Source organism: Salmo trutta, chromosome 16, assembly GCF_901001165.1.
Source record: "Salmo trutta chromosome 16, fSalTru1.1, whole genome shotgun sequence".
Lineage (NCBI taxonomy): Eukaryota > Metazoa > Chordata > Actinopteri > Salmoniformes > Salmonidae > Salmo > Salmo trutta.
Window position 1 is genome coordinate 37,757,004 of NC_042972.1, and position 13,378 is coordinate 37,770,381.

The 13,378-nt window shown below is 42.8% G+C and overlaps 1 protein-coding gene across 1 annotated transcript in view; it reads left to right on the forward strand.

The window, feature by feature from the left end:
* Positions 1 to 13,378, forward strand: part of LOC115150715 (rho guanine nucleotide exchange factor 10-like protein) — a 178,176-nt gene that overhangs the window by 49,233 nt on the left and 115,565 nt on the right. Inside the window, exon 17 of the mRNA XM_029694267.1 lies at positions 3,821 to 3,936. Within this exon, the coding sequence (XP_029550127.1) occupies positions 3,821 to 3,936 (116 nt within the window). The remainder of the gene's footprint in view (positions 1 to 3,820; positions 3,937 to 13,378) is intronic.

A 13,378-nucleotide genomic window follows, 5' to 3' on the forward strand; every position in this document is an offset into this window, starting at 1 on the left:
TGAACTATCCCAGTGAATTCTGGTGACGCAGCGCTGTCACTCTGATTGAGGATGTGTTTGTGAAAAGAATAGCGATGATGGTCACTTGGTTCCATTTGCCTGGGCTGTTTTTATCTGCGAGAGATACAGTGGGAAAACAGAGCTGCACCCTCCACAGTCTCATTTCACTCTCTGATAGACCACAAACATATCTGGAGTGGTGTCATCAATCTGCAGAGATTATTCCCTTCCTCTCCAGCTCCAATTAGAGAAGCAGCAGCACTAGATAGGAATCTAATGGCGAAACAGGCCTTTTTTCACCCCTCACAAAACTCTGTTGTGCGTACAGATTGGTGGAGAGATCACTGATAAATGTGCTATGGGAAGGAGGAGATACAAAGCCTTATCATGATGTAATGGAACGGCCTTTAAATATTAATGGCGCCTTTTACAGCAGCGTCTGACCGTGTCACGCTCAGTGAACAGCAACAGTTTAACAGGGATGCCAAGATTAGGTTTAGATTCTCTGAAGATTAAGCCTTAAAGTCTTAAAAGTTTACTGCAACGCTGTGGGATGATTTAAGTTGACATTAAAGGGTCTATCACCCCCTTCTCTCGCTCTCTCCTCTCTCTCTTTCTCTGTCTCTCTCTCTCTCGCTCTCTCTCAATTCAATTTCAATTCAAGGGGCTTTATTGGTATGGGAAACATATGTTTACGTTGCCAAAGCAAGTGAAATGGATAAATAAAAGTGAAATAAACAATAAAAAGTGAACAGTAAATGTTACACTCACACAAGTTCCAAAACATTTCAAATGTCATATTATGTCTATATACAGTGTTGTAACGATGTGCAAATAGTTAAAGTAAAAAAAGGAAAATAAATAAACATAAGTACGGGTTGTATTTACAATGGTGTTTGTTCTTCACTGGTTGCCCTTTTCTTGTAGCAACAGGTCACACATCTTGCTGCTGTGATTGCACGCTGTGGTATTTCACCCAATAGATATGGGAGTTTATCAAAATTGGATTTGTTTTTCTAATTCTTTGTGGGTCTGTGTAATCTGAGAGAAATATGTGTCATACATTTGGCAAGTGCAGCTCAGTTTCTACCTCATTTTGCGGGCAGAGTGCACATAGCCTGTCTTCTCTTGAGAGCCAGGGCTGCCTACAGCGACCTTTATGAATAGCAAAGCTATGCTCCCTGAGTCTGTACATAGTCAAAACGTTCTTTCATTTTGGGTCAGTCACAGTGGTCAGGAATTCTGCCAAACAGCATTCTAGTTTGTGCAGTTTTTTTGTTAATTCTTTCCAATGTGTCAAATAATGATCTTTTTGTTTTCTCATGATTTGGTAGGGTCTAATTGTGTTGCTGTCCTGGGGCTCTGTGGGGTCTGTTTGTGTTTGTGAACAGAGCCCCAGGACCAACTTGCTTAGGGGACTCTTCTCCAGGGTCATTTCTCTGTAGGTGATTGCTTTGTTATGGAAGGTTTTGGAATCGCTTCTTTTTAGGTGGTTGTAGAATTTAACAGCTCTTTTCTGGATTTTGATAATTAGCGGGAATCGGACTTATTCTGTTCTGCATGAATTATTTGGTGTTTGTCCCATCTTGTGAATCCTTGGTTGGTGAGCAGACCCCAGACCTCATAACCATAAAGGGCAATGTGTTCTATAACTGATTCAAGTATTTTTACTCAGATCTTAATTGGTATGTCAAATTTTATGCTCCTTTAGAAGGCATAGAAGGCCCTTCTTGCATTGTCTCTTAGATCGTTCACAGCTTTGTGGAAGTTACCGGTGGCGCTGATGTTTAGGCCAAGGTATGTATTGTTTTTTGTGTGCACTAGGGCACCTGTGACTAGATGGAATTTGTATTTGTGGTCCTGGCAACTGGACCTTCTTTGGAACACCATTATTTTTGTCTTACTGAGATTTACTGTCAGGGCCCAGGTCTGACAGAATCTGTGCAGAAGATCTAGGTGCTGCTGTAGGCCCTCCTTGGTTGGGGACAGAAGTACCAGATCATCAGTAGACATTTGACTTCAGATTCTCTCTCTTTCGCTCGCTCTTTCACTTGCTATTTTGCTCTCTCGCTCTCTTTCGCTCCACGTCTATTTATAGTTCCCTGTCCCCTGTGGGGGTCCGGCCTAAATCCTACACTCCCACGGCTTGGCGAGAAATGGGCTCATTTTTCATCTCCTGCAGGCCCTGATGCCCTTCCTTATTGATGAAGAAGGCTGGCCTTCTGGGAACTGTTTTGTATCCCCACTGTGTCTGGTCTTGTGCCATCCCATGTACCCACACACAGGCTTACCTTCTCCCTGCCACCATTACAGAGTTTTTTATACTGATACTGACACGAGACTGCAATGCACAGCAATGCTACACTGAATCTATGCTTCATCTACATGCAGTGAGCTGGTGTCCAGGTTTGGATGGGGATTAGTCTATGGCTTTGGTGCAGATTTGATATATTGGGGATTTGGAAGCAGTGGCTGCTGTAAATTCCCTTAGGTTAGTTCCCAGAGCTGGATGCAGCACCAGCTGGACTATATGCTGAGGATGAAGATTCCTGCTGGCTGTTGTTACATGAAGCGGCTGCCTCTGGGAGGAAGGGCAGGGGCCCCTGTGGGCTCAGCCCTGCCTTGCTGCTTCGTGCCTGGCGGCCAGTGTGAATGACCGTGTCTGAGTGTGAAAACCAATCCCGCCACACCAACGGGATTACGCTGGATTACAACTCAGCACATTCACCTCTGGGGCTGGGGCCAACTCTAGGCAGGCGGGGACACAGCGGACCTGTGTGCCAGCGAATCCCAAAGCCCCACAGCTACAGGGAAGCTATTGTTTACAGAGAGTCACAGCAGGCACACCTCTTTATATTCAGATGTGTCTGCTATTGATCGTGTCTCACAGATGTCAGATGTCTATGCCCGTCTGTGTGAGAGATCCCATTAAATCAGTGAAGGCTGGTGGGAGTAGTTACAGGAGGATGGGCTCATTCCATTCCAGCCATTACAATGAGCCCGTCCTCCTATAGCTCCGCTCGCCAGCCTCCTCTGCACTAAAGGCTTAAAGGTTACAAAGGCTCTCTTAAGAGAACAATACCTGCCTCTCTCCACTCTCTGACTATTTGTCGATACAGCCACACAGCCACCCCCTGGCTTTACACAGCCACTAGATTCCCACAAAGGGCCATGCTTCAGTTACCTGCCTTGTGCCAAAGCCGGACTGCTACTTGATTATGTGGTTGTGATGACAGCACAGGACAAGGCTACAGCTACATCTTGCTGCAACATTGAATTGTGTTGTGCTCCTGGAGCCTTGTGTAGAGATGTGGACGAGGGCATTAGGGAGGGAGGATGGCAGTGAGAGGTAGAGCTATTGATTCCCTGAGGTTGGAGAGGTAGACTTTAAAGAGTGTGCTTCAAAATCGATTGGTGAATCTCACATCTAATGAGACACCTGCATTCCTTTTGTTTGGGAAAAGGGCATCATATAGCTCCAAATGGCCTCTCTCTATCTGCTTTTTAGTTATGCATTCAGACTCCCGACTTCATTCAGACTGTTCAACAAATAACGGTGGTGATCGATCCATCACACATTGAACTCCTTTCTTAGTGGAACCAGAGTTTCAACAAGTGCAAGTTTTCTTTATCACTTCCACTAGTTATTGTAGTTCAGGAAAGTCTCGAAATGCAGTTCCATTTGGGGATTGTTGTTTGACCTTGAGATGTTTCATGATGTCTTCAGGAGACAAGCATTGATGTGTGTGACATGTTAACTGGTGTAACCTGTTGATGTGTGCACTGTAGTGTGACAGGCTGTGTTGTGTGTTGACCACAGGGAAAGTGATCCTGGGTCCTCCACGGCTTTACCAGGAACTCCAGGACCTGCAGCACGACTTGTCTGTGGTGGAGGAGGTCACACTACTGGTGGGAACACTACAGGGGACATACCAGGTACACCCCACCCCACTACTTACTAGATAACAATATCCCACCCCACTACTTACTATATAACACCACCCCACCCCACTACTTACTATATAACAATATCCCACCCCACTACTTACTATATAACACCACCCCACCCCACTACTTACTATATAACACCACCCCACTACTTACTATATAACACCACCCCACCCCACTACTTACTATATAACAATATCCCACCCCACTACTTACTATATAACACCACCCCACTACTTACTATATAACACCACCCCACCCCACTACTTACTATATAACAATATCCCACCCCACTACTTACTATATAACAATATCCCACCCCACTACTTACTATATAACACCACACCACCCCACTACTTACTATATAACACCACCCCACTACTTACTATAAAACAACACCCCACCCCACTACTTACTATATAACACCAGCGTACCCCACTACTTACTATATAACAATATCCCACCCCACTACTTACTATATAACACCAGCCCACCCCACTACTTACTATATAGCAACACCCCACCCCACTACTTACTATATAAAACCACCCAGCTACTTACTATATAACAATATCCCACCCCACTACTTACTATATAGCAACACCCCACCCCACTACTTACTATATAAAACCACCTCACTACTTACTATATAGCAACACCCCACTCCACTACTTACTATATAACAATATCCCACCCCACTACTTACTATATAACAATATCCCACCCCACTACTTACTATATAACACCACCCCACTACTTACTATATAACAATATCCCACCCCACTACTTACTATATAACAATATCCCACCCCACTACTTACTATATAACACCACCCCACTACTTACTATATAGCAACACCCCACCCCACTACTTACTATATAACAATATCCCACCCCACTACTTACTATATAACACCACCCCACTACTTACTATATAACACCATCCCACCCCACTACTTACTATATAACAATATCCCACCCCACTACTTACTATATAACAATATCCCACCCCACTACTTACTATATAACACCACCCCACTACTTACTATATAGCAACACCCCACCCCACTACTTACTATATAACAATATCCCACCCCACTACTTACTATATAACACCACCCCACTACTTACTATATAACACCATCCCACCCCACTACTTACTATATAACAATATCCCACCCCACTACTTACTATATAACAATATCCCACCCCACTACTTACTATATAACACCACCCCACCCCACTACTTACTATATAACAATATCCCACATCACTACTTACTATATAACACCACCCCACTACTTACTATATAACACCACCCCACTACTTACTATATAGCAACACCCCACTACTTACTATATAACAACACCCCACTACTTACTATATAACACCAGCGTACCCCACTACTTACTATATAACAATATCCCACCCCACTACTTACTATATAACACCACCCCACTACTTACTATATAACAACACCCCACCCCACTACTTACTATATAGCAACACCCCACCCCACTACTTACTATATAACAATATCCCACCCCACTACTTACTATATAACACCACCCCACTACTTACTATATAGCAACACCCCACCCCACTACTTACTATATAAAACCACCCCGCTACTTACTAGATAACAATATCCCACCCCACTACTTACTATATAGCAACACCCCACCCCACCCCACTACTTACTAGATAACAATATCCCACCCCACTACTTACTATATAGCAACACCCCACCCCACCCCACTACTTACTAGATAACAATATCCCACCCCACTACTTACTATATAACAATATCCCACCCCACTACTTACTATATAACACCACCCCACCCCACTACTTACTATATAACACCACCCCACTACTTACTATATAGCAACACCCCACTCCACTACTTACTATATAAAACCACCCCGCTACTTACTATATAACAATATCCCACCCCACTACTTACTATATAACAATATCCCATGCCACTACTTACTATATAACAATATCCCACCCCACTACTTACTATATAACACCACCCCACTACTTACTATATAGCAACACCCCACCCCACTACTTACTATATAGCAACACCCCACCCCACTACTTACTATATAACACCACCTCACTACTTACTATATAGCAACACCCCACTCCACTACTTACTATATAACAATATCCCACCCCACTACTTACTATATAACACCACCTCACTACTTACTATATAGCAACACCCCACCCCACTACTTACTATATAACACCACCTCACTACTTACTATATAGCAACACCCCACTCCACTACTTACTATATAGCAACACCCCACCCCACTACTTACTATATAGCAACACCCCACCCCACTACTTACTATATAACACCACCTCACTACTTACTATATAGCAACACCCCACCCCACTACTTACTATATAACACCACCTCACTACTTACTATATAGCAACACCCCACTCCACTACTTACTATATAGCAACACCCCACCCCACTACTTACTATATAACACCACCTCACTACTTACTATATAGCAACACCCCACCCCACTACTTACTATATAACACCACCTCACTACTTACTATATAACACCACCCCACTACTTACTATATAGCAACACCCCACCCTACTACTTACTATATAACAATATCCCACCCCACTACTTACTATATAACACCACCCCACCCCACTACTTACTATATAACACCATCCCACCCCACTACTTACTATATAGCAACACCCCACTACTTACTATATAACACCACCCCACTACTTACTATATAGCAACACCCCACCCCACTACTTACTATATAACAATATCCCACCACACTACTTACTATATAACAATATCCCACCCCACTACTTACTATATAACACCACCCCACTACTTACTATATAGCAACACCCCACCCCACTACTTACTATATAACAATATCCCACCCCACTACTTACTATATAACAACACCCCACCCCACTACTTACTATATAACAATATCCCACCCCACTACTTACTATATAACACCACCCCACCCCACTACTTACTATATAACACCATCCCACCCCACTACTTACTATATAACAATATCCCACCCCACTACTTACTATATAACACCACCCCACTACTTACTATATAACAACACCCCACCCCACTACTTACTATATAACAATATCCCACCCCACTACTTACTATATAACACCACCCCACCCCACTACTTACTATATAACACCACCCCACTACTTACTATATAGCACCACCCCACCCCACTACTTACTATATAACACCACCCCACTACTTACTATATAACAATATCCCACCCCACTACTTACTATATAACACCACACCACCCTACTACTTACTATATAACAATATCCCACCCCACTACTTACTATATAACACCACCCCACTACTTACTATATAGCAACACCCCACCCCACTACTTACTATATAACACCACACCACCCCACTACTTACTATATAACACCACCCCACTATTTACTATATAGCAACACCCCACCCCACTACTTACTATATAACACCACACCACCCCACTACTTACTATATAACACCACCCCACTATTTACTATATAGCAACACCCCACCCCACTACTTACTATATAGCAACATCCCACCCCACTACTTACTAGATAACAATATCCCACCCCACTACTTACTATATAACACCACCCCACTTCTTACTATATAGCAACATCCCACCCCACTACTTACTAGATAACAATATCCCACCCCACTACTTACTATATAACACCACCCCACTACTTACTATATAGCAACACCCCACCCCACCCCACTACTTACTAGATAACAATATCCCACCCCACTACTTACTATATAACAATATCCCACCCCACTACTTACTATATAACACCACCCCACCCCACTACTTACTATATAACACCACCTCACTACTTACTATATAGCAACACCCCACTCCACTACTTACTATATAAAACCACCCCGCTACTTACTATATAACAATATCCCACCCCACTACTTACTATATAGCAACACCCCACCCCACCCCACTACTTACTAGATAACAATATCCCACCCCACTACTTACTATATAACAATATCCCACCCCACTACTTACTATATAACACCACCCCACTACTTACTATATAACACCACCTCACTACTTACTATATAGCAACACCCCACTCCACTACTTACTATATAAAACCACCCCGCTACTTACTATATAACAATATCCCACCCCACTACTTACTATATAGCAACACCCCACCCCACTACTTACTATATAGCAACACCCCACCCCACTACTTACTATATAACACCACCCCACTACTTACTATATAGCAACACCCCACTCCACTACTTACTATATAGCAACACCCCACCCCACTACTTACTATATAACAATATCCCACCCCACTACTTACTATATAACACCACCCCACCCCACTACTTACTATATAACACCATCCCACCCCACTACTTACTATATAGCAACACCCCACTACTTACTATATAACACCACCCCACTACTTACTATATAGCAACACCCCACCCCACTACTTACTATATAACAATATCCCACCACACTACTTACTATATAACAATATCCCACCCCACTACTTACTATATAACACCACCCCACTACTTACTATATAGCAACACCCCACCCCACTACTTACTATATAACAATATCCCACCCCACTACTTACTATATAACAACACCCCACCCCACTACTTACTATATAACAATATCCCACCCCACTACTTACTATATAACACCACCCCACCCCACTACTTACTATATAACACCATCCCACCCCACTACTTACTATATAACAATATCCCACCCCACTACTTACTATATAACACCACCCCACTACTTACTATATAACAACACCCCACCCCACTACTTACTATATAACAATATCCCACCCCACTACTTACTATATAACACCACCCCACCCCACTACTTACTATATAACACCACCCCACTACTTACTATATAGCAACACCCCACCCCACTACTTACTATATAACACCACCCCACTACTTACTATATAACAATATCCCACCCCACTACTTACTATATAACACCACACCACCCTACTACTTACTATATAACAATATCCCACCCCACTACTTACTATATAACACCACCCCACTACTTACTATATAGCAACACCCCACCCCACTACTTACTATATAACACCACACCACCCCACTACTTACTATATAACACCACCCCACTATTTACTATATAGCAACACCCCACCCCACTACTTACTATATAACACCACACCACCCCACTACTTACTATATAACACCACCCCACTATTTACTATATAGCAACACCCCACCCCACTACTTACTATATAACAATATCCCACCCCACTACTTACTATATAACACCATCCCACCCCACTACTTACTATATAGCAACACCCCACCCCACTACTTACTATATAACAATATCCCACCCCACTACTTACTATATAACACCACCCCACTACTTACTATATAACACCACCCCACCCCACTACTTACTATATAACACCAGCGTACCCTACTACTTACTATATAGCAACACCCCACCCCACTACTTACTATATAACACCACCCCACTATTTACTATATAGCAACACCACACCCCACTACTTACTATATAACACCACACTACCCCACTACTTACTATATAACACCACCCCACTACTTACTATATAGCAACACCCCACCCCACTACTTACTATATAGCAACACCCCACTACTTACTATATAACACCATCCCACTACTTACAATATAACACCACCCCACCACACTACTTACTATATAACACAACCCCACTACTTACTATGTAACACCAGCCCACTACTTACTATATAACACCACCCCACCCCACTTCTTACTATATAACAATATCCCACCCCATTACTTACTATATAACACCACCCCACTACTTACTATATAACACCACCCCACTGCTTACTATAGAACACCACCCCACTACTTACTATGTAACACCACCCCACCCCACTACTTACTATGCAACACCACCCCACCCCACTACATAACACCACCCCACCCCACTACATAACACCATCCCACCCCACTACTTACTATATAACACCACCCCACTACTTACAATATAATACCACCCCACCACACTACTTACTATATAACACCACCCCACTACTTACTATATAACACCACCCCACTGCTTACTATAGAACACCACCCCACCCCACTACTTACTATGCAACACCACCCCACCCCACTACATAACACCACCCCACCCCACTACATAACACCATCCCACCCCACTACTTACTATATAACACCAGCCCACCCCACTACTTACTATATAACACCACCCCACTACTTACTATATAACACCACCCCACTACTTACTATATACATTTACATTACATTTTAGTCATTTAGCAGACGCTCTTATCCAGAGCGACTTACAGTAGTGAATGCATACATTTCATTTTTTCTTCTCTGTACTGGCCCCCCGTGGGAATCAAACCCACAACCCTGGCGTTGCAAACACCATGCTCTACCAATTGAGCTACAGGGAAGATCTATTTAACACCACCCCTCTACTTACTATATAACACCACCACTCTACTTACTATATAACACCACCCCTCTACTTACTATATAACAACACCACTCTACTTACTATATAACACCACCCCTCTACTTACTATATAACACCACCCTTCTACTTACTATATAACACCACCCCACTACTTACTATATAACACCACCCCTCTACTTACTATATAACAACACCACTCTACTTACTATATAACACCACCCCTCTACTTACTATATAACACCACCCTTCTACTTACTATATAACACCACCCCACTACTTACTATATAACACCACCCCTCTACTTACTATATAACAACACCACTCTACTTACTATATAACACCACCACTCTACTTACTATATAACACCACCCCACTACTTACTATTTAACACCACCCCACTACTTACTATATAACACCACCACTCTACTTACTATATAACACCACCCCACTACTTACTATATAACACCACCACTCTACTTACTATATAACAACACCACTCTACTTACTATATAACACCACCCCTCTACTTACTATATAACACCACCCCTCTACTTACTATATAACACCACCCCACTACTTACTATATAACAACACCACTCTACTTACTATATAACACCACCACTCTACTTACTATATAACACCACCCCACTACTTACTATTTAACACCACCCCACCCCACTACTTACTATATAACACCACCCCACTACTTACTATATAACACCACCACTCTACTTACTATATAACACCACCCCACTACTTACTATATAACACCACCACTCTACTTACTATATAACACCACCCCACTACTTACTATATAACACCACCCCTCTACTTACTATTTAACACCAGCCCTCTATTTACTATATAAGACTCCACACTTCTTATTATATACAGTTGAATTTGGAAGTTTACATACACTCAATTAGTATTTGGTAGCATTGCCTTTAAATTGTTTAACTTGGGTCAAACGTTTCGGGAAGCCTTCCACAAGCTTCCCACAATAAGTGGGTGCATTTTGGCCCATTCCTCCTGACAGAGCTAGTGTAACTGAGTCAGGTTTGTAGGCCTCCTTGCTCGCACACGCTTTTTCAGTTCTGCCCACAAATGGATTGAGTTCAGGGCTTTGTGATGGCCACTCCAATTCCTTGACTTTGTTGTCCTTAAGCCATTTTGCCACAACTTTGGAAGTATGCTTGGGGTCATTGTCCATTTGGAAGACCCATTTGCGACCAAGCTTTAACTTCCTGACTGATGTCTTGAGACGTTGCTTCAATATATCCACATAATTTTTAACACTAGCCCACCCCATTACTGACTATATAACACCACCCCACCCCACCCAACTACTTAATATACAACACCATCCCAATACTTACTTTATAACACCAGCCCGCCACATTACTAACTAAAAAACACCACCCCGCCCAACTAATTATTATACAACACCATCCCACCACTTACTATATAACACCTCCCCACCCCACTGCTTATTATACAACACCATCCCACCACTTACTATATAACACCTCCCCACCCCACTACGTATTATACAACACCATCCCACCACTTACTATATAACACCTCCCCACCCCACTACTTATTATACAACACCATCCCACCACTTACTATATAACACCAACCCACTACTTACTATATAACACCACACCACTACTTACTATGTAACACCATCCCACTACTTACTATATAACACCACCCCACTACTTACTATGTAACACCATCCCACTACTTACTATATAACACCTCCCCACCCCACTACGTATTATACAACACCATCCCACCACTTACTATATACCACCTCCCCACCCCACTACTTACTGTATAACACCACCCCACTACTTACTATATAACACCAACCCACTACTTACTATATAACACCACACCACTACTTACTATGTAACACCATCCCACTACTTACTATGTAACACCACCCCACTACTTACTATGTAACACCATCCCACTACTTACTATATAACACCATCCCACTACTTACTATATAACACCACCCCACTACTTACTATAACACCACCCCACTACTTACTATATAACACGACCCCACTACTTACTATATAACACCACCCCACTACTTACTATGTAACACCAGCCCACTACTTACTATATAACACCACCCCACCCCACTTCTTACTATATAACACCAGCGTACCCCACTACTTACTATATAACACCACCCCACTACTTACTATATAACACCACCCCACCCCACTTCTTACTATATAACACCACCCCACTTCTTACTATATAACACCACCCCACTACTTACTATATAACAACACCCCACTACTTACTATATAACACCACCCCACCCCACTACTTACTATATAACACCACCCCACTACTTACTATATAACACCACCCCACTACTTACTATGTAACACCAGCCCACCCCACTTCTTACTATATAACACCGGCGTACCCCACTACTTACTATATAACACCACCCCACTACTTACTATATAACACCACCCCACCCCACCCCACCCCACCCCACTACTTACTATGTAACACCAGCCCACCCCACTACTTACTATATAACACCACCCCACCCCACTACTTACTATATAACACCACCCCACTACTTACTATGTAACACCAGCCCACTACTTACTATATAACACCACCCCACCCCACCCCACCCCACCCCACTACTTACTATGTAACACCAGCCCACCCCACTACTTACTATATAACACCACCCCACCCCACTACTTACTATATAACACCACCCCACTACTTACTATGTAACACCAGCCCACCCCACTTCTTACTATATAACACCGGCGTACCCCA